Source organism: Pelmatolapia mariae, linkage group LG3_W, assembly GCF_036321145.2.
Source record: "Pelmatolapia mariae isolate MD_Pm_ZW linkage group LG3_W, Pm_UMD_F_2, whole genome shotgun sequence".
NCBI lineage: Eukaryota > Metazoa > Chordata > Actinopteri > Cichliformes > Cichlidae > Pelmatolapia > Pelmatolapia mariae.
Genome location: NC_086229.1, coordinates 56,347,724 through 56,372,190, shown reverse-complemented (window position 1 = coordinate 56,372,190; position 24,467 = coordinate 56,347,724). Strand labels below are relative to the sequence as shown.

Below are 24,467 nucleotides of genomic sequence, written 5' to 3'. Positions count from 1 at the left end.
TTGTTTGCAAACTGTTCATTAATGTCTTCTTCTGAATCCTCCATTTTAACTTTATTTTCCTTATGCCTTTCACCGTTATATTCTCTGACCTGCTTCTGCCATCTGCTGGACGTTGTGGGAATTGCCGTTAAACTTTGAGCCCTCGTGGTGTAGTAAAATGGCGGCGGACAAGCTCTTACTGTAGCATCCAGTCGAACTGAGAAGGCCAGAACTGATGGTTGTTGAATGACCTTTATTATTCCTTGCCGTGTATCAGACAACGAGCCAACGTAAGAGCTAAACAAACAAATAAAACAATTACCATGTTATTCATGTAACACTATTTCACCGCTCATTACGCTGGTCTAACCATTTTCTATTAAACTATACAATACATGTCATGCAGTTCACATTATTCAAATTCAATCATGTATATTACAAACCTTGTTCCCCTGTCGACTGTAGCTAGAACCATTGATTTTTATACAGTTTAACCGTGTCCTTCTCTCCCTTTTCTCCATTAGCATTAGTTTTCCGTTTTCTTCCGTCTTTTTGTACATCAAGCTAGTTACTGTCACTTCCGGTCACACAGGAAGTTACCAAAATAAAAGCACAAACATTAAATTCCGTGTACATGAGCTAACTTTACATATCCGCTGTTACAACTGACATTTTTTCACCTCACCGCCTGCAGCGTTCACCTCACCGCCTGCAGCCGTCCCGCTGCCGTCAGGTCCAGCCTCTGGTCCAGTTCCGCCTTCACCTGGTCCGGCCTCCGTCTCTTCGTCCACGCCTGGTCCGGCCTCCGGGACATCGCCTTTGCCTTCGTCTGGTCCTGCCTCGTCTGGTCCTGCGGTTGCCACACCGTCATCGGTTCCAGCTCGTCCTGTGACACCTCGCCTCTGCCGGCCGCTTTCCAGGCCCCTGATTGGGCGTCATGGCGTGTCTCACCAGCAAATAAAGCTGCTGTTTAAGTTCATGTTTTGTCTCCGAGTCCTGCACGTGGGTCCAGCCACTGACAGCCACACAACTCATTGTGACACTACTATGATCTGAGACGTCGCACAGTCTCTTATGAAGCTGGAGACCTCGTCAGGGTAAAGTCGCACCCAAAATCAGATGCATCGTCCAATTTTTCTGCTAAATTGGCCCCCCTTTACACGGGTCCCTACCGCATCTCCAAGAGGATGTCTGATGTGAATTACTGTCTCACCACAGTGGACACTGGGGAGAAAGTTGGAGTTTTTCATGTTGCAAACCTGCAACCATTCTACACCTGGGCCTCAGCTTTATCTGGCAAGCATGCAAAGCTAAAGGCTGCAGCAGCTTTGGATCTCAATGTCCCGGACAGCAGCTTGCCTCCTGCTCTTTCAGTCACAGGCCGCAATGACTGTGACGCTGTTGACACAACCCCCATTGTCTCTAGCGACACCCCTGCTGAGACTGACTTTGACTGTACTGACACTGTCCCGCTTTTCGTGGACCAGAACTCTTTCCAAGAGCCTGCTGACATTGCTCTGGAGACAGAGGTTAACAGTTCACATCCTGCTGACAATGGGTGTGCTGTTAGAGGTTCTTATAACCTCAGACCAAGACGAGTTCCTAGAGTCACCGCTGACTGGTCGGTCAATAGGTGGACCAACCCTTTTCATACTGACAGATTTGACCTAAAGTGACCTTATTTGCTTTTTGATGTGTTTTATGTGGTCTACTGTTGTAACAGGACCGTGGTTTGAGTTTTCTGCAATACATGTTGGTAATGTTTTCATGTTTTCGTGCTGTGTTCCTGCTGATTGTTGCAGTTTTCGAAAAAGAGGAAACACAATGTAAAGAAAAAAAACACAGGGAATTTCATTCTGTAACTGTCCTGGCTACCCTAAGTTGTTTTTTTTCTATAACATTTATTTAAATGGACATTCACCATGTGGGACACTGTCATGTATGCCAGTTTGTCAATTTTGCACTGTACATTTCCCTGTTTTGGTTTTAACATCTTATCCTGCTGACCATGTATGGAGGCTGGTTAAGTCTGGCCTGTACCTTTGCTGTGTTCGGCTGGGGACAGCCTTTGTTTAACCCGGGGGGAATATGTAACAGTCACAATGGTGTGGTGTCCCTTTAAGACACTCAGGTCGAGGGTTGATGGTGTCATCAGTTTGTGCCATTGCACTCTCTCTCTCTGTGATTCTCTGGACATGTGCTTGCACGCTAGTGCATGAGGAGAGACCTTTTTCTTGTTTTTCTCTTTGTTTACAACGCTTGGGTTGTATGAACGCTGGGCATTATGTTGTTGAGCCGTTCAGCCGGGCTTTTATATGGTTTATATGGTTGTTGAAGAAGGCGCCTCTGTCAGTGCGCCCCAGGGCAGCTGTGGCTACAATGTAGCTTGCCGTCACCAGTGTGTGAATGTGTGAATGACTGAATGTAGTGTGAAGCGCTTTGGGGTCCTTAGGGACTGAGTAAAGTGCTATACAAATGCAGGCCATTTACCATATTAAAGAACCACCGTGGATTACCGATACCAGCGTGGGTGTGTGTTCTTCCGACTAGCCTGCTAGGTGTTTGGCCGCCTCCTCTCAACCACGCAGCACAACCCAACGTTACAAGGCCCTTAGACAGGCAGCCAAAATCATCAACGACCCCTCTCACATTCTTCACCCCGCATTTCAATGGCTCCCCTCTGGGCGATGCCTCTGCTTCATTTCTTGCAAGACTGAGAGGAGGAGAGCCACCTTTGTTCCCAAAGCCACTCTGCGTTTCAACTCCAGCCGATAAGAACATTTCCCACATCCATAAACTACACTCTTCTTACACTACTGACACTTTACTCAGTATGTAGTATGTAGTTTATCACTTTTAGTCACTTACAGATATTTATTCACCTTCAGTCACTTTAATTTTAAAACTGTGTAATTTTATAACTGTATATACTGTGTATTCTGTGTATTTATTTTTTCACTCCTATTGCCTGTTCTTATTGTCCTTATCTTCAATGTATGCTGCTCGGTTGTTTGTTAATTGCCCCTTGGGGATAAATAAAGTCTTCTGATTGGGATTCTGATTCTGATTAAATCTTGGAAACCCCAACACACCCTGTAATGGAAGGAAATGAGGTGACCCTTAATTGTACAAACAAGGAAACTCAGTCAGAACACATAACTGACTTCTAAAAAGATGGTGTCTCTATCGGTACCTGGTATCAAAGCAGCATGACCATCAATAATATCTCCGAGTCAGATGAAGGACTCTACAAGTGCAGCATATATGGAGCTGGAGAATCCCCAGAGAGCTGGTTAGCTGTTCTAAAAGGAAGCACAGGTTGTTTATTTTATCTTTTTAAGTATATGCCTGTGTGTGTGTTTTATATTCTTTAACATGTTCATGTTAAATATATTATTTTCAGCACCTTACACAGTGACTGATCTTTCACAGAGTCTCTTCCCTGAAACACTCATCCTGCTGTGGACTGTTATCTCTGTATTACTGGTGGATCTGCTGTTGTTGTTGGTGGGCCTGCTTCTTCAAAACAAATGCAAAGGTACAGAAACCATGTCTCCAGTACACTGTAAAAAAGAAAAAGTTGAGAAAACGTAAACTTTCAAGGCAACATGATGCAAGAGGTTTTTGAGTTTTCTCAAGTTTTGCCAACTCTTGTTGACTTAACTAAGATTTTCAAGTTCTGCCAACTTGGATCTACTTGTTCACCTAATTAGGATAATCCTGTAAGTCTAACAAAGAAATTCTGGCTTCAATGCCATGTATTTTTGCCTTCACCAAACAAATATATTCCTGTTGAATTGACATACAATTATTCCTCCAATGTCATGTATTCCTAAATTCACCAAACACAGATATTCTTGTTGAATAATCATACAATTCTTACTCCAGTGAGTTAAAAATTTACCTAGATAAATAAAGGAAAATGTATGCTGTTATCGTACTTGAAAAAACACTCAAACAGATATAGAATAAAACAAAGCACAACTGAATGTTATGTAAAAACGTATTTATTTTGTTCTACAGTGCTTTCAGCATATTTCAAAAGGTCATGGGTAGTGGGGTGAATTTCTGTAACAAAAAAAAAAAAGCAAACAAACAGAAAAAAAAAAACGTGTTGCCAGTTTCTTTTGGGTGCTTTGAGCACCCCAGCAGAGACATTAAAATTCCAGAGTCCAGAACCAAAAAACAAAAGTGTCCAGCAGCTTAGTCATTCATGCTCACACCCTGACTGTCTTGTAAAAGCTTAACTTAACTATTGCACACTAAATAGGGTAGTGCAACAAACAATTGCCTATGTACCCAGACATTGACATTTTACATGGGCTTACCATGATGAACTACAGAAGTTAAAAGTTATTAGAAATGTTACCATCAATGAACAGCAAACTATCAGGTAAAATACCAGTTCTATGCTTCAGGTGGAGTGAAAAACACTATAACAAATCTTTTAAAATCCTACAAGACAAAATTCCACCATATATTCTCAACAATACAGATTCATCTGACTAAAATTTACATTTCAAATAATCACTTATCCACTTCACCTTCATATTGACCAACCAGGTCAAAATGAATGATTCTGTTTTGACTGTTCCTTCATTTCTCCCTTCTTCCTTTCCTCCCTCTTTCCTTCACTTATTCCTAATTAATTTTAACAGTTCAAACACTAAATATGCAACTCTATGTAACAGGTGAATGATTATATAGAGGGAACGGGGCTGAACTACTGTTTTTTTTAACATGACTCTACAATGCATTTGAACAGGTTTAAGAACAAGTTAAACTCATGTCTGGCTTCCCCATTAACAGTCACAGCAAAAGCTTTGTTTTTAGAGACCTTATGTGCTGTGAGCATCGAGAGCCACCGAGCTCAAAAAAGATGGCCTGAATTGCTTCAATGTTGAGGACAGGTATGCCAAGGCAGTAGAGAGGTCTGGAATGTTTTGTAGCACGATGTCCCCTTCCAACACAACAGCATGTTCTCGCACAGAAGTATCGGCATCGTCATCTTGTAGGATGGTGAAGATGGCAACTGATGCACCGTTCAACACTGGTTCCAAAATGTCAGTGTCCTGAAGAGAAGAAAATTAAAATATGAATCATTGAAAGCTAAGAAAAATTAAAGACCAAATACATTTATAAAGATCTTAACTTTAACCTCTATACCAGGGGTAGGCAACCTTTTTGATGGCGAGTGCCATCTAAAATTTCCTCAAAGGTCAAAGTGCCATATCAACCGTTGCATTAACAAGAAATTTATTTACAACAATAACAATAACAATTGCATTAACAATATGTAACAGCATATCAACAGTTACACACCATAGAATAACTTTATAGAACTATATTTGCTGACAGATGTTAGCAAAGTGCAGATCAGCTATTTTCAAAAAACACTTTTTATACATAACAAAAACACCATAACAGCAAAGGAACTGTACAACAGAAAATGCAAATCCTGTTTATGGTCTCCTCACAACAGTCAAAAGAATAACTAAACTGGGCTAATATGACATTTGTTAATACAGGGATATGCATGTTAATGTGATCCCTGTCCCTGCTTTGTATTTGCCAGTTGTGTTATCTGGGGATCACATTTTGTAACTTTAAGGAGCACACAGGTCTCTGAGTGTCCAGCAGTCAGACGGCAACGGGAGGCGCTAAGGACACTCTTCATGTGAGAGAAAATTTGCTCACAGAGATAGGTAGAGCCAAATACTGTCAATAGGGCCTGTGCAATGTTCTTAAGACAGTTAAACTTGTCTGGTAGTGATGTCCAGCAAGTGTAGATGCAAGCTCCATGATCACGCGCAGCTGTGGATTCTAGCTGCGTTCGTAGTTCTGCGAACTTTGTCACCCACAGAGTCGAGCTTTTCAGTTCAATCAGCTGCATTTCCATGTCATCTGTGTCCAGCCATTTAAAAAGAGAGAAATCCAGCTGCTCATTAAAGCTTTCTGGCTTGATAAGAAAAGAAAACATCGGTCCATACGCCTGAAAGTCCCGAAAACGCGTTCTGAATTCTTTCTCAAGTCTTTGGACGTACCCGTGTATTTCCGTGGTGCTGATGCTGCGCTGACCGGACAGCTCCCTGAGGCGTTTGAAGTAGCGGAACGTGGAAGTTTCAACATCGCTGGTGTTAAAAACTCCCAGTTGTTTTAATCTTTGGGCTGAAGGAGGGACAATACTCGGTGTATATATGCTCAATCAACAATCATTTATTTTCCATACAATTCAACACATCAGAGCATAAGAAACGTCCGGACGGGAGAGATGCACATGGAGGGTCACAGCATGTCTCAAAATGGTGGTGGATTTCACAGACTCTTATAGCTTCTAGTGACCCCCACCTAGCTGTAAAAGCCTAAACATACACATGTTTTTCTCATTCTTAGCAAGCCTGACTCCTGACCTTGGCTCCCTGTCTTCATGCTCTAAGGCAGGTGGGGGTATGGAATGTGGTCTATCTTCTCCTAACTGCAGACATAAAGTCTCCTGCACACAACCTTTCTCTTCATGATTCAGCAGTAAAGCATGTCAAGAAAACAGTGTAACACATTCACAGCAGATCAAGGATACAGAGTGGTGCACACTTATCTAATGAACTACGTAATGACTATATTCTTCTAACCCAAATGTATGATGGGAACTTGACTACTCACACAGCACACAGTCTAAACTAAAAGATAATATATGTCCTACAGCTGTATCCTAATTCAACTATTTTGATTACAGATATAAGGTAACATATGATAGCATAATAATCTCACAATTCCCCCTTTGATCTCTCCTTACTGGAGAGATCACTTACCCCAGGCACTCCAGGGTCGCAAGGTCCACCAACTCCTGATCCTCAGGCCCATCCTTCAACAGAGGCATCATGACCCCCGGGCCCTCCGGCCCCGAGGCTATGGCCCTGTCAATAAGACGGATTACCAGTGCTCTGAGGCAGGGTATACAACAACAACCACATGTTGTTAAGACTGCAGTAAACACAGCCAGTGAAACCATGATTGACATAACAAACCCTTTCCATTGCCCAAACACAGAAGTCATCCACTCCTCCAGCGGGTTCTCAATACCTGAGTGCTCGTGCATGTTATGAGCCAGAGTTCGCAGCCCTTCCAGAGCCTTGGTTACCGAGCCATCTGGAGCAGTGTTATTAGGAATAAAAGTGCAACACATTTGTCCGAACATCGCACAGACTCCGCCATTCGCAGCCAAAACCATGTCTAACGCCATTAGAGAGGTAGGGCCTAATTGCTCTGCTAACCCCTCAATCGCGTCACGAGTCAAGTTCGCCAGCCGGAGAACGTTGTAATGTACATAGTTAATTCTATCTACATTTTTGTTGGGGGTGACAGGAAAAAAGGCAGAAATTATCGGGATGTTCTCAAACCCGGCCGCTATCTGATCCACTAATTTGTACTCATTAGGGACACCACGTGGGACACCAATAGAATCTATATAAGTGGGAGAATTAGCAGTGAGATCAAATGACCAAGCTGACCTTTTAGATAACATCTGACGTCTACGCCGAACTGTAAGTCGCGCATTCCCATTCGTCGCCACGGATTTAACCTTTTCCCCTATTATTAGTAGAGGTGCTCCTAATCTGACCATGGCACAGACACCAAAAGCGTCTTTTGGTATCCGTACATGTAGATTCCCACCTCCACAATAATAGTACAAACCAGCTCGAGCCCAGGTCCCAACGGTTGTACCACCCGCACGCGAGGCATTCCCTCTGGCTGGATACGTCACTGTACACCAGTCAGCCGGGATCTCTCCAGCGTCATACCCCCGCTCACCAGGCTCGTCTGCCCTAAAATTAAAACAAGTGTAATTAGCTTTCCTGGGTGTAAATGGTCCGGGGATGGTGTCATTATCTATAGGGGGAAATAAAACAGACAATGGAGCGCATTTTCCTGAGGATACTGCTTTCCGAGTGAGTCTGAGCATGCAATCAAAACCCCACTGATCCTCTGGGTGCAGAGGGGCGGGTTCAGTAAATAAATGTGGGCGTGCCGTGGCACATGCCACGCAATCAGACACATTTTGCTCTTTTGCATTTGCAATCAGCCAATCCAACCACAGGTTGCTATCAACGTACCCTGTGGCGCGAGACATCAGCTGTCGGGGTTTCCATTTTGTGTAGTCCATTTGTGTTACCTTAGAGACCGAAGGGGGGGCGCTCGCCGGTGTGGTACCGACGCCGGATCCATTGCTGGATGGATCTATAAAATTTATCTTTATCACGCCCACGGGGTCTCTTCCTGAAACATCCACACCTAACATCACGTAAAATACTTTGTCGGTTTTCCTGTAGCGCTGAGGTGTAACCACCCACCCACCAATAGACATTGTGATTGGATTTCGACTATTGCTAAAATCACGCTGAATGGCAAATCCCTCCCTCCATCTGCTCGGTGAGTCCCATCTCGGTGCTGTATATGCTGTCACCATATCCCACGTTGGACACGGGTTACGCCCCAGGCTAGTGGGATTACCTATAATACAAGCACCAGTCTGTTGTAGGTCATGACAGATCCAGACTTCATATCCCTGCCAACGAGTCTGATCATCCCCACACTTTATCACGGAACAAAGATCAAAAGTGAAGGCTGTTGTGGATCCTCTAACATAATCCACCTCTATGCCTCCAAAATACAACAAACAGGGATCAGTTGGCTTACTCACACCGCGCTTTGGTCGTATCACCTCAGGATCCGCTGAAGGAGGGAAAGTCGGATGAGTTCTGAACCTGGGCAGTTCACATAACAAAAAGATAGTAGTTACCACACCAATAGTAATTAAGGTTAACACTCCCATCACTCTCCCGTTCTCCCAGAGCTTTATTTTTGCATTATCACTTCCCACCCCCATTCTAGTACTACTTGATAACTTTCAATCTGAAGTAAAATTTCTATCAAAAAGCCTTTATTCTTTAATTTTAGCGTTAATTAGTACTACAACTATCAATAAACAGTCGGGTGATTCTCGACTTCTTTCTTCAACCTCCGGGGTTAGACTACCCTTTGGTCGTTGCACAGATCAGGGGATTATTCTGCCCCTTTTTTGCTAAGATCTGTGTGTTTTGGGGTCACGGACGTGTCCCCCTTTTTACCCAAGAGCCTCTCCGACCGCCTAGGCTCCTCTGCCGCCGCACACTGGCTCCAGTGATACCACGTGTCGCCTTTGCCTCTCAACTGGACCGCATGAGAGGTTCGAGTGGTCACCTCGAAAGGTCCCGTCCACCTCGGCTCGTCCCACTTTCGCTTATAGACCTTCAGCCACACCCACTTCACCTCCGGCGTGGTCACCTCCTTCCCTGTTGGGTCTCCCACCTGCGTAGTGAAACTAGAGACAAGAGCTTTTAGTGCTTTAAACTGCTGCACATGTTCAGACACATTTGCCTCCTCTCTTAACTCTCTTACACCTGCTGCAGGGCCGGGAAATTGTCTCCCTGTCAGCAGCTCATATGGAGTAAATCCGGTGCTCTGATTAACGGAGCACCTCACACTCATTAGTGCTATGGGAAGAGCATCAACCCAATTCATGTTTGTCTGTGCACATATTTTTGCCACTTTATTTTTAAGATTTTTATTCATTCTCTCCACTTTTCCCTGGGATTGTGGGTGGTAGACTGTACCATATCTATGTTGCAACCCCAGCATACATTCTACTTCAGCGAGATCTCGATTTTTAAAGTGAGTGCCATTATCAGATCTTACCTTTTCTGGAAATCCGTGCCAGGGGACGTAATGATTCACCAGACATTTAATCACTGTTTTACTGTCTTCTCTACGTGTTGGCCACGCCTCTGGCCAGCCGGTCAGAGCATCCACACACACCAACAGATATCTAAACCCTCGGACTATAGTTATCATATCAGTGTAATCAATCACAATTTCCTGGCCTGGTCTCTCTGGCAAAGGAAACTTACCCATTTCTGGTTTCACGGTGGGCTTTGGATTAAATTGTCCACAAATCAGGCAAGTTCTCACGTGTTCCCTCACCATGTTTTTCATGTAGGGATGCCACCAATGACACAAGTCCCTCTGCATTTGGGCTACTCCTACATGTCCTAGCCCATGAGCTTCTTTAATTTTCTCCTGAGCCATTTCTGCAGTAAGTACTGGCCGCCCGTCGGGTCCTCTCCACAATCCTTCTGATTGTATGGCCCCTCTCTCTCGCCACACCGCCTTTTCCTCAGGTGAGGCTCCTTTTTGCGCCTCTTCAATGTCCTCGCGTTGTTGGGCTGGCAGGTTTCCCCATTCCATACCCATACTTACCATTTGTTTTCCTTCCTGATAGCCTGCCACCCGTTTTGCTTCTTCGTCAGCTGCTCTGTTTCCCTTTGCCACCCAAGTGTTGGAATCATCATGCCCTTTACACTTTATGATGGCCACTTCCAGAGGTCCTTTCAGAGCGTCCTCCAACTGTCTCATCTCCTCCTCATGTTTGATTAGTTTGTTTGAGGCTGTTCTAAATCCAGCCCTCTTCCATTGCCCCAGTTCCACATGTGCTGCTCCAAACACATATGCTGAGTCTGTATAAATGTTAACTCTTTTTCCTTTTCCTAATCTTAGAGCTTCTATTACTGCAATAAGCTCTGCTCTCTGTGCTGACTGAAGTCCTTCTAGTGTTCCTGATTTCTCCACATGCAGCTGGTTTCCGACTCCTTTCACCACTGCATAACCTGTTTTCAATCCTTCGCTTGGATCCCTAAAACAACAACCGTCTGTGAAATAATCTTCTGCTTCATGCACCGGTTCTGTTCTCAAATCTGACCTCACTTTCTCCTCAACCTCTACTATTTGTGCACAGTCATGAGGTGTCCCCCCTCCCATCTGGTCTGCCATGTTGATCCCTTCATGTGTGAAGGTCAAATTTGGAGACTCCAGGATCTTAGTCAGTCTCTGTTGTCTCAGTGGGGTCATTGTGAATACTTGTGAGTTCACATAGGCCACCACACTGTGTGTGGTTAACACTTTCAGTGGGTGCCCTTTCACAACGTGTGCCACTTTCTGAATTATTTTTGCCACCCCTGCCGCATGCTGTGTGCACGTGGGGTGTCGCTTTTCCATGTTATCCAGACCAATGCTGATATACATCAGCACACGTCTCCTTCCCCCTTTTTTCTGAAACAAAACTCCATTCACCACGCCATTTGTTTCAGAAACATCAACAAAGAAATCAGAGTTATAATCGGGGATTGCTAAATCTGCAGCACGAGACAGGGCCTGTTTCAGTTCAATGAAGCGCATTTCAGCTTCAGTGGTCCAGTTCAAAGTGGCAGTGAGATCCCTCATGCCATGTTCTTTCACCAAATCCCTCAATGGTTTGGTTTTGCCCACATAGTCAGGAATGTAGTGTCTACTATAACCTGTAAGTCCAAGAAATGACAACATTTCTTTGACTGTCCGTGGCTGAGGGTGAGACATAATTGTTTCCCTCTGGGATGTCAACATGCCCACCGACTGCATCGCCACCACACGACCTAAAAATGTAACTTCAGTTCTGACAAGTTGAAGTTTGTCTCTACTTACTTTAAAACCTGTTTTGGCCAGCTGACGAAGCACAGTCATTGTTGCTTGAAAGCACGCATCAGCTGTTGTAGCAGCAATCAGCAAGTCGTCCACATACTGGATCAGTGTGCATCCTTCAGGCAATACACATGGAGAAAGAGCATTTTTAAGTACCTGATTGAAAATCCCCGGTGAAAGGGCAAAACCCTGAGGCAACCGAGTGTAACGCAGCTGCCGGCCCCTGTAAGTAAATGAAAAAATATCTCTTAAAGATGGATGCAGAGGGAGACAAAAGAAAGCATTTGCCAAATCTATGCATGTGAACCACCGCTGGTCTGGAGATAAATTAGTCAGAGCTGTGTAGGGATTTGGTACAGGTACTGTTGATGTCTTAAGGACAGCGTTTATTGCCCTAAGGTCATGTGCCATGCGATACTTGCCCGTGCCTGATTTTTCAACCGGGAGGATTGGAGTGTTCCATGCAGAGGAAGACTGCTCCAACACACCCACCTGCAGCAGCCCTGTAATTGTTTCTGCAATGCCATTTTCTGCCTCTGGACTGTGTCTGTATTGTGAACGCCAAATAGGGGTGTTATCTTTTAACTCAAACGTGACGGGTGAACAACATGTTAAACCCACATCCGTGGGACCTTTAGACCACAGAGTGTCAGGGAGTTCAGCTAGGCCTTTAACGGCTTCCTCATGATCTGATTTCTCCCTGCCATGTGTGCGTTTTAAATGTTTGTGTTCTAAAACACTGTGGTCCGTGACCTTCACTGAAATCCGATACGTTTTACAACTGGGTGAGTATGAGACATCAGTGAGTTGTGTTTGCTGCCAATCAGTGGCCCGTATGGCTGCTCTCACCATTGGGCCTAAATCTTTAGCTTGATGACCCTCATGTATTGCCAACGACACGTGGGGAACCGCTTCATCTCCCATTCTATACCAGCTCATTTGATCTTCAGTGAGTGCCACAAACGCTGCCACTCCAGCTGAGCCAACATAGATGTCCTGAGAGTTAAGCTCCCAAGTTTTCTCATCTAAACACTCATAAAATAGATTTTCAAACCACTCAGTATGCTCGCGATCGTAAAACAGGGTCACGTGGTAGGGGTCACGCGGGGGTGAATAAACAGACATGGACATTATCCAGGGGCGCCAGAGTTGGTACTGTGCCAGAATGCCATCCGATGTGGTCAGTCGCGCCCAGTAAATCTGTGCTGCATGTTCACAGTCCTCTGATAACAGCCACTGTCCTCTCATTCCTGATTGCAAACAGGACAGCTGTGTTCCATCTTTTAAAGTCACTGTTAATCCATCAGCTCCACACATGATAGTAGCTCCAAGCTTAATGAGCAGGTCCCTGCCCAACAGATTAACTGGAACTTGTGATGAGACCATATATGAGTGTGTTAAGGACTGCCGTCCTATTTCAGTCTTTAAAGGGGCGGTTACTGGCAGGGTCATGGGTACCCCAGAGAAGCCGATCACACTGATGTTGGTGTCAGACAGTGGAATGTCTTCAGGAGCAGTACGAATGGTGGAATATGTTGCTCCTGTGTCCACTAAAAAGGGCAGGTTACGTCCTTGAACCCTCAGTGGCACCAGGGGGTCTGCCCCTCCCCCTATGCCCAGGCCTCTCTGTGGGGTGTGTCAGTATTGTTCCTGCTGCCAGTACTCCACCGGATATTGCCCTGGAGGAGCCATCTGTTGGTTTGGGGCCGACAAACGCCCATGTCCCCTTATGGCTGGACGTGGCATATTGTATTGTTGAGGTGGTTCAGGGCACTCTCGAGCCCAATGTCCAGTCTGACCACAGTTAAAACACAAAGTTCCAGGCACATATCGACCCCCCCCGGCGCACCCCTTTGTCTGCCCATGCCGCCGCCTCGTCCCCGTTGACCACCACGTGAACCCCAATTGCCTCTACCGACCCCACGGCCACCCCAATTTGGTCCCTGCGCGGGTCCCTGAGTGTCGGCTGGAAAAACATTAGGATCTAAACCTGTACCCATTTGTGGATAACCTTGTGCCACCATGGTTTTTACTGTTTTATCTTCCTTTTTTTTATCATTTGCTTTTTGTCTCGCCTCACCCAGCTGTAATTTCAACAATTGCTCTCTCATTTTATCTGTGTCATCATCTTTAGCCATAACTTCATCATGAGCTTTCTGCAGGCGGTGCACCAGATGCTTCTCCCACACGTGAGACTCCGCCCCTTCCATGTCGGGGTTATCCAACATGGCTACCCTGACCTGCTCGGGCACACCTTTCAACACAGCTTCTCTGAACCACAATTGTTGCATCCCTTCTCTACCAGGATGCTGGCCAGTTCTAAGGGCCCACGTGGCTTTAGCCTGTTCAATGTACTCCCTTGGAGTCTGATCAGGCTTCCACAGCAACTTCAAAATCTTAGCAGCATTTGGAGTGGGATATTGTTCACGTAATGCATTTGAGATCACATTCACGACACGACAAAATGGGGTGCTATCAATCATCAATGCTGTACCTGCTATCTTCTCTATGTCATCCAGAGCTGTGCCTTTGACACATCTGGCAACCACAGCTCTGAAATCTCCCAGAGCCAATTGAACACCAGTTGTTGCTCTATCAAACTCTCTCAGCCACCCCGCACCTCCGTCTGTAATAGGAGGTAATAATTCTATTAATGCAGTAACGTCTCCCACTCCATATGGCTTGTATTTCATTCGACCCCCAGCGGTCACCACCAGGGGGAACTCACCAGCTAAATCAACATTGTCCTTATCTTCCTGACTCCGACGCACCATGGGATGAGGTATGTTTCCCGGTTTAGGCCTGACTACTCTGCCTCTTCCTACTCTCTCTCTAGCTGCCCTATTGTGAAAGGCCCCTCCTAGCTCTGGCCCTGCTTCAAATCTGTGCTCCCCACAGGCACCCACTTTAAGGTGGTCATCAATTGTGCCTGATAACCACCCCTCGTATGCGTCCTCAGAAGGGCCGCACACCTCAGCTTTCCCCACCTGTGGTGCAACAACAGCTCCACTCCCTAAATCATCACCCGAAAGTTCATATCTTTTCTCTAATGTTGATATAACCTGTTCAACCAGTCACACAGCTCTATCTTCTTCACACTCGTCCTGCAGGGGTGAGTGTTTCAGGGGCGGGGTTTGTGCTCCGCCACAGGCTCCCTCCTCACCGACAAAAGTAGAACTTTGCTTTAATTTTCCACTTTCCGGTGTTGGAGTTGGCCGTTTGGGCTCTTTAGATATTTCACAATCCACATAGCCTCCTGTAACCTCTAACACTTGGCCATCCCCACCAGAGAGACAGCCCTGTTCTACTCTCAACACAGGATAGAGGGGGGCGGGAGCCTGATAGGGAGGAGGGAAGCCAGTGAGCGATGACTTCACCTGGGAAGCCGGTCGCATTAGCTTATCCGGCTCCTCCTTTCGCTCCCTCATCCAATGCTCCACCCCCTGGCATGTCACTGCCCACCTTGTTACGCGAGCCCTCTCCTCCTGTATTTCCTGCAACTGGCTTTTCAGCCTCCGCCTCCCCCAAACAGAGGCCTCCTCTATCTCCGCCTTAATCTCCTGCTCTTCTCCCTGCCGCTTCTGTGCTATTCCCAGAAGCACTTTTGCCAATGAACCTCGTAAATCTCCTTTCACTCCTTCTTCAACACACAACTCTTTAATCTTTTTTGCCACCGCAACCTCTGATTTTTTCTCAGACGCATTCCCGGGTCGCATGACCCGTAGCGCCCTCAGCAACTCCTCTCTCTGCTGGTCAAAAGTTTTCCACTCACCCTTCATTTCTCCTTTTTCTATGTCAGATTTAAGACCCGACATGTTTACACCGCCACACACTTCTTACACACCTCTCACTCCTTTTTTATTTAAAATTACACCACAGAGTAATGCACCCAATTATGCCCGTCTATCTCTATGTGGCTCCAAATTCCCTCTTTATTTAATTTCACGTTATCAGGGGACAGGCACACAACAATTTTAACCACTGAAACGTCACTATAACGAGGACTCTAACCTCGATTTTAAGAAATGAGGACTCTAACCTCGGTTTTCTTTTTTTTGACTACTATAGAACTCAACCTTAGATGTCAAAGCATTTTCTTGTTCTATTCCAGAATAAATGTGAACCCGTGATTACACGGCCGTTCCAGTGTTATTCTGTAGCTATGCGGGAGTCCTCAGTTCCCAAGTCGCCACCTCGGCACCCAGACGACGCTGGACCGGCCTGTGCGTCCACAGACAGGAGGGTCGCCACACCATGAACAAAATTAATTTCCACAGGTACACTAGGCGTCAACCTTAGATCTTAAAGCATCTTCTTCGCGCTAGTGGCCTCCTAATCACACATCAACCGTCACTGTTACTGCGTTCACGCCGCACACACACAGAAACACCCAGAGCGCGCCTTACACACACAGCAGCACCCAGAGCGCGCCTGACACACACAGTTCACCAGCAGTATGACACACAGAGAGCGCTTTACATCAGCGGAAATTTACACAGAAACCTCTTAAGCTCAACTGTTAGAACTATTCCGAAGCACAACCGCACCATACACCAAGTACCCCTGTCACTGCGCTTATGACCGCCACAACGGGGCAAAATCGCATCATAACACAAAAGTGATGCATACGTCCCCGATGCTCAAAACCGACACCATAAACCAGGTCTGCTTTACCTTTAATCGGGGTGAAGTAAGTTTTTTACTTATAATTTTATGGCCGCAACCCTCGAGGCTTAACCGACACCACAAACCACCGTCTAACCTCTATTCAATGTGCTGAAACCAGCTACCCCTCACTACTGAACTTATGACCGCATCACCAGAACACGCCGTATCATAAACCAAAACCTACGGACGCGTTACGCATCCTGCGTAGCTGGCGCTTAACCGACACCATAAGCCAGCATCTGCTTAACCCGAATCTTATACCAATTTCATGACCGCATCAACGAGGGCTTATATCCGACACCATAAACCAACTTCAAAACCTCTCTTCAATGTACTGGAGTTATGGCCGTATCAACGAAAAATTCTAATATCTATTGCTACAGAAGCCAGTCTTAGACTAAGTTAAATGTGGAAGGTAAAGTGGGCTGCAACTAGACTCAACGTAGTATGTAATTAGTATCTTGCTAGAAGCAGTTTAGCTGCAACTAGACTCAACGTAGTATGTTATTAGTATCTTGCTAGAAGCAGTTCATTTAACACACTGGAATTCAGCCTCAACTTATGTTGTTAGTATCTTGCGCCAAAAACCAGACACCGACAAATTTAATGTGAAAATGCGTGTAACTCAGCGAACAGATTAATTTGGAAAGCCCAATATGCACATTTGGTATTTATAATACAACAGGCTGTGCTTACCTTTCTGTGTGGACCGGTCCGTTCTGTTCGCCTCGCCCCACGATCTCACCAAAAGGCCAAATCTGCACCTTCTCAGCACGCCAAAGATCCGGGTCACGAGGCACCAAGTTGTTAAAAACTCCCAGTTGTTTTAATCTTTGGGCTGAAGGAGGGACAATACTCGGTGTATATATGCTCAATCAACAATCATTTATTTTCCATACAATTCAACACATCAGAGCATAAGAAACGTCCGGACGGGAGAGATGCACATGGAGGGTCACAGCATGTCTCAAAATGGTGGTGGATTTCACAGACTCTTATAGCTTCTAGTGACCCCCACCTAGCTGTAAAAGCCTAAACATACACATGTTTTTCTCATTCTTAGCAAGCCTGACTCCTGACCTTGGCTCCCTGTCTTCATGCTCTAAGGCAGGTGGGGGTATGGAATGTGGTCTATCTTCTCCTAACTGCAGACATAAAGTCTCCTGCACACAACCTTTCTCTTCATGATTCAGCAGTAAAGCATGTCAAGAAAACAGTGTAACACATTCACAGCAGATCAAGGATACAGAGTGGTGCACACTTATCTAATGAACTACGTAATGACTATATTCTTCTAACCCAAATGTATGATGGGAACTTGACTACTCACACAGCACACAGTCTAAACTAAAAGATAATATATGTCCTACAGCTGTATCCTAATTCAACTATTTTGATTACAGATATAAGGTAACATATGATAGCATAATAATCTCACACTGGAAAAAACTGCCAGTTTTTGAACGAAAGCTTCCCACGTGTCGCGCATATCTAAAACAGTTTGTCCGGATCCCTGCAGTTTGAGATTAAGCTCGTTGAGGTGTCCCGTTATATCAGCGAGAAAGAAAAGTTTTTCAACCCACTTCTCGTCTTCGAGTTCGGGATGGCTTTGCCCCTTTTCTGCCAGGAATTTTTTTACCACATCAAAACAATCCACAAATCATTCCAGAACCTTTCCACAGCTAAGCCATCTGACAGCACAGTGGAGCGGGATGTCTTTGCATGAGCTATCCATCTCCTCGAGCAGAGACTGGAATTGGCGGTGAGTCAAAGGAGATCGCTTAACTATAAAGTTCACGACTTTTGCCACTGTGGCCATGACTTCATGAAGATCTGAATTTGACATCTTGGCACACAGGTTTTCTTGGTGTATTATACAGTGTAGTTTCATGATGGGATGGCCAACTTGTTCCTCAATTAAGGTAACAGCGCCCCTGTGTTTCCCAACCATAGCGGGCGCACCATCAGTTGTCACAGCAAAAATCTTTGTAATGTCAATGCCTCGCTCATCAAAACACTCCTTAAAAACTTTGGCAATATCCTCACCTCGCGTTGTTTCAGGCATCGGGGTTAAACAGAAGAGTTCCTCTTGTACTGCCACATCACAGTATCTTACCATAACAGCCAAACGTGGAACGTCATTGATATCAACGCTTTCGTCCAAAGCTACACTAAACACCTGGGCTTCTTTCAAACCAGCTGTTTGTTGGGCTCTGACATTGTCACCCATTTCCTGGATGCGTCGTTCCACAGTTCTGGCTGATGCAGGTATGTCTTGTATCCTTTCTTTAATTGCATCTTTGTTTGGAAGCCCAGTAAATAACACTTCTGAGCTTGAGAGAAAAGCCTCCTTAACAAATTCTCCGTCTGTAAACGGCTTTCCATGTTTAGCAATACAGTGTGCAATACGATAACTTGCTTCAGTTCCATGATGTTTTGCAGCTGTAAAATTTTTTAGAGTACTTGCTTGTTTAGCATATCTTGACACAGCACGTGTAATTGATTCAACTTTCTCTGCCTCATCCTTGAAGGATTTTTGATGTTTTCGTCTCAAAATGACGTTTAACACTGGAAGTCCGGCAAACAACACTCTCGAGGCAAAGGGCACATACAGCACGATCTTTCTGTTGCACAAATCCCCATTCTTCCGTCCAAATTGGCATAAAAGACCGGGAATCATCTTTTTTGGCTCGCTTCGAGGCCATAATTCACAGGACTGGCTAGCTAGCTACATCCCTCTCGTCTGTGTAATTTTTAGCCAGTTACAAGTAAAACAAGGAGGTGGGGCTTTACCGTTACAAAAAAAAAAAAAAAAATCATCGGGCCACCGAGCAAATGCCCGATGGCCAGTCCAGCTATGGTTGTGCGTGCCATCAGTTAACCCTTCGCGTGCCAACGGTGGCACGCGTGCCTAGGGTTGCCGACCCCTGCTCTATACCATGATGGTCATTTGACTCATGGAGGTTTTGAAAAGAAAAAGCTTATTTTCCTTTAATTAATGGCACAATATCTTTCACCAACCAACCTTGTGATGAGTTTTGTACAAAAATATTTTCTGCTGTTAAACACCCACTAACAATGCCCAGGTGCTCCTCAGCAGAAAAAAAAGCAGCGAGAGTTATGACAACTGCAATCCTCTCCATAAAATTATCTGGACTGCACTGAGGAGATGTACATTTCCATTTTGGATTAAATCATCCATTAAAAACATCTCATAGCAATTAGCTTTGCTTGCATTACTTTTTTGTACTTACTAAGCACTTCAGGAAAACCTGTGTTGCATCCTCTCTGAGGAAAATGGGCAGGCCTCTCAGTCCTGCTGTCTTTCGGTGGGACACAATGTCAGATGTCTAAAGAGTATTCAGTGGAAAACAAGCATTTAAATTAGTATAGTAACGTGGTGTACTTACACACAATGCAAAATCAGAACTCTTATAGTAATGAAAATAAAGTACAGATCAGACCCAGCAACACGTAAAACTTAAAAAACAAAACACCATGTTAACGATTGCACTTTCTTTTTACAAATTAAATAAAATACTGCCAAATAAAAACAAAGTAATGACTGATGACATTCATTTCCATTGATTTGTTTTGGCTGAGGCCAAAAATTTTTTCTGTTACGACAAAGGTATACTCTCTTCTAAAAATGTCAGGTAAAGGAGCACTTACCTGTTTATCAAGTTTATACAAGAGGTCTTTTGTGTCCTCACCAAGAGCTCCCTTCTTAGACCGGTATAGTTTCAGCAGGCCAGGCACAAATTTGTCAAGGGATGCATTGAAGGTCCCCAGGAGGTCTTTGCTTGTGATCCGATGAAATTCTTCAGATATCTAAACAAGACAATAACCAAAATATTGCCATTTATTCAGCACAGAAAATTCCTGAGTAGCTGTCTTGTACGGTCTGCACTATGTTATATGCCTGATGTGTTATCAACAGCAAAACCTACTTCAAAAATATCTCATGAATACACATTTTGCACAGAAATAGAAACACCCTCCACAAAAAACAGTATCAATATGCAAATACATATATTCTACATTGCACCAAAATCTGTGATGAATCAGATTATGTGACCTGCCTTAGTATTCTATCCCTAACTATCTCAGGCTATAGAAGTCCTATTTCCAGCACTAAAAGAAAAAAAAAATACATGCTAAGTCAAAATTATGAGATTGACTTTCTGCTTCACAGGAAGAACAATTTCGATTTAGCATGGGGACTCTTTTCTTGTACTGGCAGCAATGTTCAGGGTAAGAATATTAGGACAGGTCAAAGAATCTAATGGGTCACAGATTTCAATGTAACATTGGCAAGGGCATTGAGTGGAGTGGTTGCACAAGGTATAATAAAGTTGGCCAGTGCATTACACCAGCAAATACTATACTACTTCAATAATAGTCCATCTGGTATAAATTATGCCCAATTTGAATAATAATTAAATTATAAATAAATTTGGACACTCTTACCTCCTCAGAGGAAAACAGCGCAGGCCATCTCTCCTGGACCTCAGATACCATAGGTTGACACTCCACAACCTCTCTCCGCCTGAGAGAAAATGTCAGCGCCATCTTCTGCTGTATGACTTTCAAGTTCTTTTGTTTGTTCTTCATTTCACTGACCAGAACACCTCTTTCCTCTTCAAGAGTAGAATCAACATGGTGCTGTGGATAATCTGGGACATGATTGACCTCTCCACGTCTGGGCTTTTTAAGGGTGAAAGGACTGCTGGCTTCATCTTCTCCTTTCCTTTTCCTGTTTACATTTACCTCATTGCAGCCTGCCCGACGAAGCTTTGATCTGTAGTTTCCAAGTTTGTGCTTGATACTTGCTTTCCATCCCTCGTAGCCTGTGATGCTACCTGGCTCCTTCAGGCATGGAAATTTGAGAACCAGTGCAGAAGCCACTGACTCAAGCTCATCTTTCTCAGGGTAGGCTTTAATTTCAAAAACTGCCTCTGCAATTTTATCCAAAATCTCCATCTTCATGTCTCTTGTCACTGCAAGGCCCTTTTTAGATTTTTCATATGTCACATTAACCTTACACAATTTCAGTTCAACACCATGTGAAAACTTGGGAATAGAAAATGGAGAGGGCCACTCTGACACATGCCTTAAGTTCACCTGGATAGTATCGGTCCAGCTAGGCCGGAAATCATCAGAGTGAACACTTATTGTGTCCTGGGAAGAGACCGAAGCAGAGGACACTGAAGCAATGGATTGGTTAAGTGTAAATGAATCACAGTTCCACATTATATGCAGGACTGCATGCTCAGCTGGTAATTCAGATATTCCTGTAAGATTGCATACTGCATTTCCGAAATCTGGATCCTCAAACTGTAGCGAGAAATCACCTGCAAGTTCAAGTCTTTCTTTAAGTATATCAATCAATTGCCCCACAGATGCTGGTACTTCAGGAAGCTGAACTCGCCGGGCTTCTCTGGAGGAAAGAACTACCCGAAGTAACAAAGTCTGAAAAGAGGAGAAAGAAGAGGAGAAAGAAAAGTTGGCAGAAAATCAATAGCCAAACCCAATTAGAAGACAGTTGACACCTATACCATACAGCTGCCTTTTTCCAGATTAATCTGCTGATTACATTTGACCTGCAAATGATTTAGTCTACAAATGTAAAAAACAAACAAACAAAAAAACCATTAAATAAAGTTGAAGTCTATATCCAAGTTTTCATTTTCTTCAGCTACTGTACTCAACTGGCTTATACTTGGGAAACCCTTCAATTCATTCAGCACAAAACTAATGCTTAATTAGGAGAAAACAAGGGAGAGAGAGATAAGTTGGTGAGGATAGCAGAGAAGAAAGAAGTGTTTGGAGAAGAAAAGAAAAAGCAAGGGGAAAGGGGTCTTGAAGTAGAGGACAATAGAGGAAAAGAGAGAAAAAGGGTGGGTGAGAGGAGAGATCAGAATAGGAGACAGTGGGGGGAACATACCATTATAAAGTTGCTTTAACAGAGAAGGTACGTCCTTGGGGTCACCATCAGGTTTCCACCAACTGTGTATGCTGTTAGAGGGTGATAATCTGTCAGCACATCTGGATCCAACACAAGAAGGTCTGCACAGGTGTGTTCATCAACAAGCTCATAGGACCTGAAATGTTCAATGTACCAGGAACTCAGTCTTTTACAAATGAATGTCACCTCCTCTGCATTGACAAGAATGGTCACAATCTTATGGAATTCTGGGAGGCCACAGCATTGCCCAGCAGATAAAATCATGCCCGCCACATACTGTGTCCCAAAAAGATGAACGGTTTTAGACAGAGACACACTGTCTAGATTTCACATTGTCAACATAGAGCTTTGGTTTTAAAAGGTTCCCACTATCCAGATGGTATGCCATCATCTGCTGGTGTTTCAAGGAAAGAGTTAGCAGCACATTTTTCCAGTTGTGAGTGTCATGGACCACCTTTTTAAAGAAGCTATGTTTTGCTTCAAATCTCATCGTCCACAATTCCACTAACGGCCCATAGCAGCGTATAAGATGTGGGTAGTGGTCAATGAAGTGCTTCCTCAGTGAGTCTGTTTGAGACAACAATGCCAACAATTTCCTTGAGGTCCACTAAAATCTCCCAAGCTGGCTCCTGTTCTGGTATCTTACATCCAATTATAAAAGGAAGTAAGCGCAGCAGTGTCCAATTTTCATGTCCATTACCAAAAGCTGTTCCTTTCTCAAAGCTTGTTTTTGGAATTTTTTGAGGCTTGTTTACTTTGTCTGAATATTTGTAGGGAAATTATTTTATGAAGTTGTTTAATGTATCAAATGTAATGAACCCTTTTGAGATCAGATTTTTTAAACATAAGGACAACTCCAAAGGAATGGTGCCTTCAAAAAGGTCATGCAAAATATCTGGAGGAAATCCGGTTATTGGGTGAAAGAATAGTAAATGTTTGCCCAGTACACATTCCCTTTTTTACCCCATTAACACTTTGAAGGTTGTCAGTTTGCCTAAGCTCTTCCAGAAATGAATTGTGTTGATCAACACCCCTCAATTGGAAGTCATTAACTTCAGTCGTTGCAATTTGGTCCCGACTTATCAAACAAAAGCGACAGAACTTGTCAACAGTAAAACTTTCATAAAAGCCTGCCAGACCATGAGCACCAAGGTCATCTGCGCTCACACAATACACAGTGCCCTTGATAAACTGGCTTACAACTTCCACAAAAATTCCCTCTTCTTCTAGACACCTTAGATCTTTAATCAGTGGCTCAAAAAACTTTTCATAACCCTATTGTTTGACATCCACACTTTTACCTAAGAGAGCAAGCTGAATTGAACAAAGATTAGATCGAAATCTGGGTGGTAAATTAAGAACTACCCAATATACTGCAGTAATCTTATGACGTTTTCTAGAGGTTCCCAGTGTGTTACACACTTCAAAATCATCAATATACAACCCCAAACTGATCCATAAGTTTTGTTGTCCCAGTAACTTATTGCCCTTGTAGTACTTGCCGTCTTGAAATGACTTAAAGTGTCCAGATAAAGCTTCTTGATTAAATACAATTTGGTCCAAAAACTCTGCCCGTCCCAGTAAAGTCTCAAGTATCTTAGTGACAGATATATAAACAAAAGAGTTTTTATGAGCTGTGTTGTACAGATACTCTGTGGGTTCTACAACAGAAAACTGCTCTTTGAAATTGTAGATTGAAAGAAATTAGTTTACTGCTGGACTGTATATAACCATCATCTTATCGTTGCATTAATTATCATTTCATCAAAGCATTTATTGAAGCTGTTGGCATTATGTTATAATTTGTATTACAGGGGTTATCATAATCAAATATTAACATGTTTATTACAGGTGCAGTTATAACCACTTTAAAATGATTGAGTTAAATATATATATCAAAACTCATATGCTGAGTATATTGTTACAGTAAAATAGGAGCTGAGCAAAGGCCTGAATGTATTCAGCTTCTTGTTGCATTTGAGTTTGCCTAGTTACAGGTGACAGAAGGAGGACAAGTCCATGGTGACCTCAAAGGCCTGAGATCATCACCATATTCGGAAGAGGATGCCAGAAAGAGGAACTTCTGTGTCTGCATTTATCTCTTAGAATTGATCATTATCTGAAGAGGAGGCAAATAATGTTCTTAAGATGCAAATTATGTGACTGTAAACGCAAGAGGGGGCGTTACAATACCCTGATGTTATAAAAGCAATCTGTAGTGTATTTTGGGTAGGGATGTACAACTGATGTCTTGCAGTTTGCATCTCTCCACGCGGCGTGCATTCATTAAAATCAATTGTTTGAC

The 24,467-nt window shown here is 43.9% G+C and overlaps 1 protein-coding gene across 1 annotated transcript; it reads right to left on the bottom strand.

Moving 5' to 3' along the window:
* Positions 1-638: 638 nt before the first annotated feature.
* On the bottom strand, positions 639-15,341 carry LOC135932657 (uncharacterized). The gene is made up of 7 exons (XM_065470199.1): positions 14,607-15,341; positions 13,602-14,513; positions 13,376-13,492; positions 9,105-13,152; positions 7,005-7,125; positions 6,789-6,920; positions 639-903 (listed from the first exon to the last, which is right to left on the bottom strand). Exons 1-7 carry the CDS (start codon positions 15,339-15,341, stop codon positions 639-641), a joined length of 6,330 nt encoding a protein of 2,109 aa, XP_065326271.1.
* Positions 15,342-24,467: the final 9,126 nt, after the last annotated feature.

Coding starts and splice junctions, on each gene's coding strand:
- LOC135932657 (XM_065470199.1), bottom strand. CDS start 15,341: ATGTCGGGTCTTAAATCTGACATAGAAAAAGGAGAAATGAAGGGTGAG. Junction 13,153..13,375: donor CGGCATGGGCAGACAAAGGG/GTGCGCCGGGGG, acceptor CACACCCCACAG/AGAGGCCTGGGCATAGGGGG. Junction 6,921..7,004: donor GTGTTTGGGCAATGGAAAGG/GTTTGTTATGTC, acceptor ACCCTGCCTCAG/AGCACTGGTAATCCGTCTTA.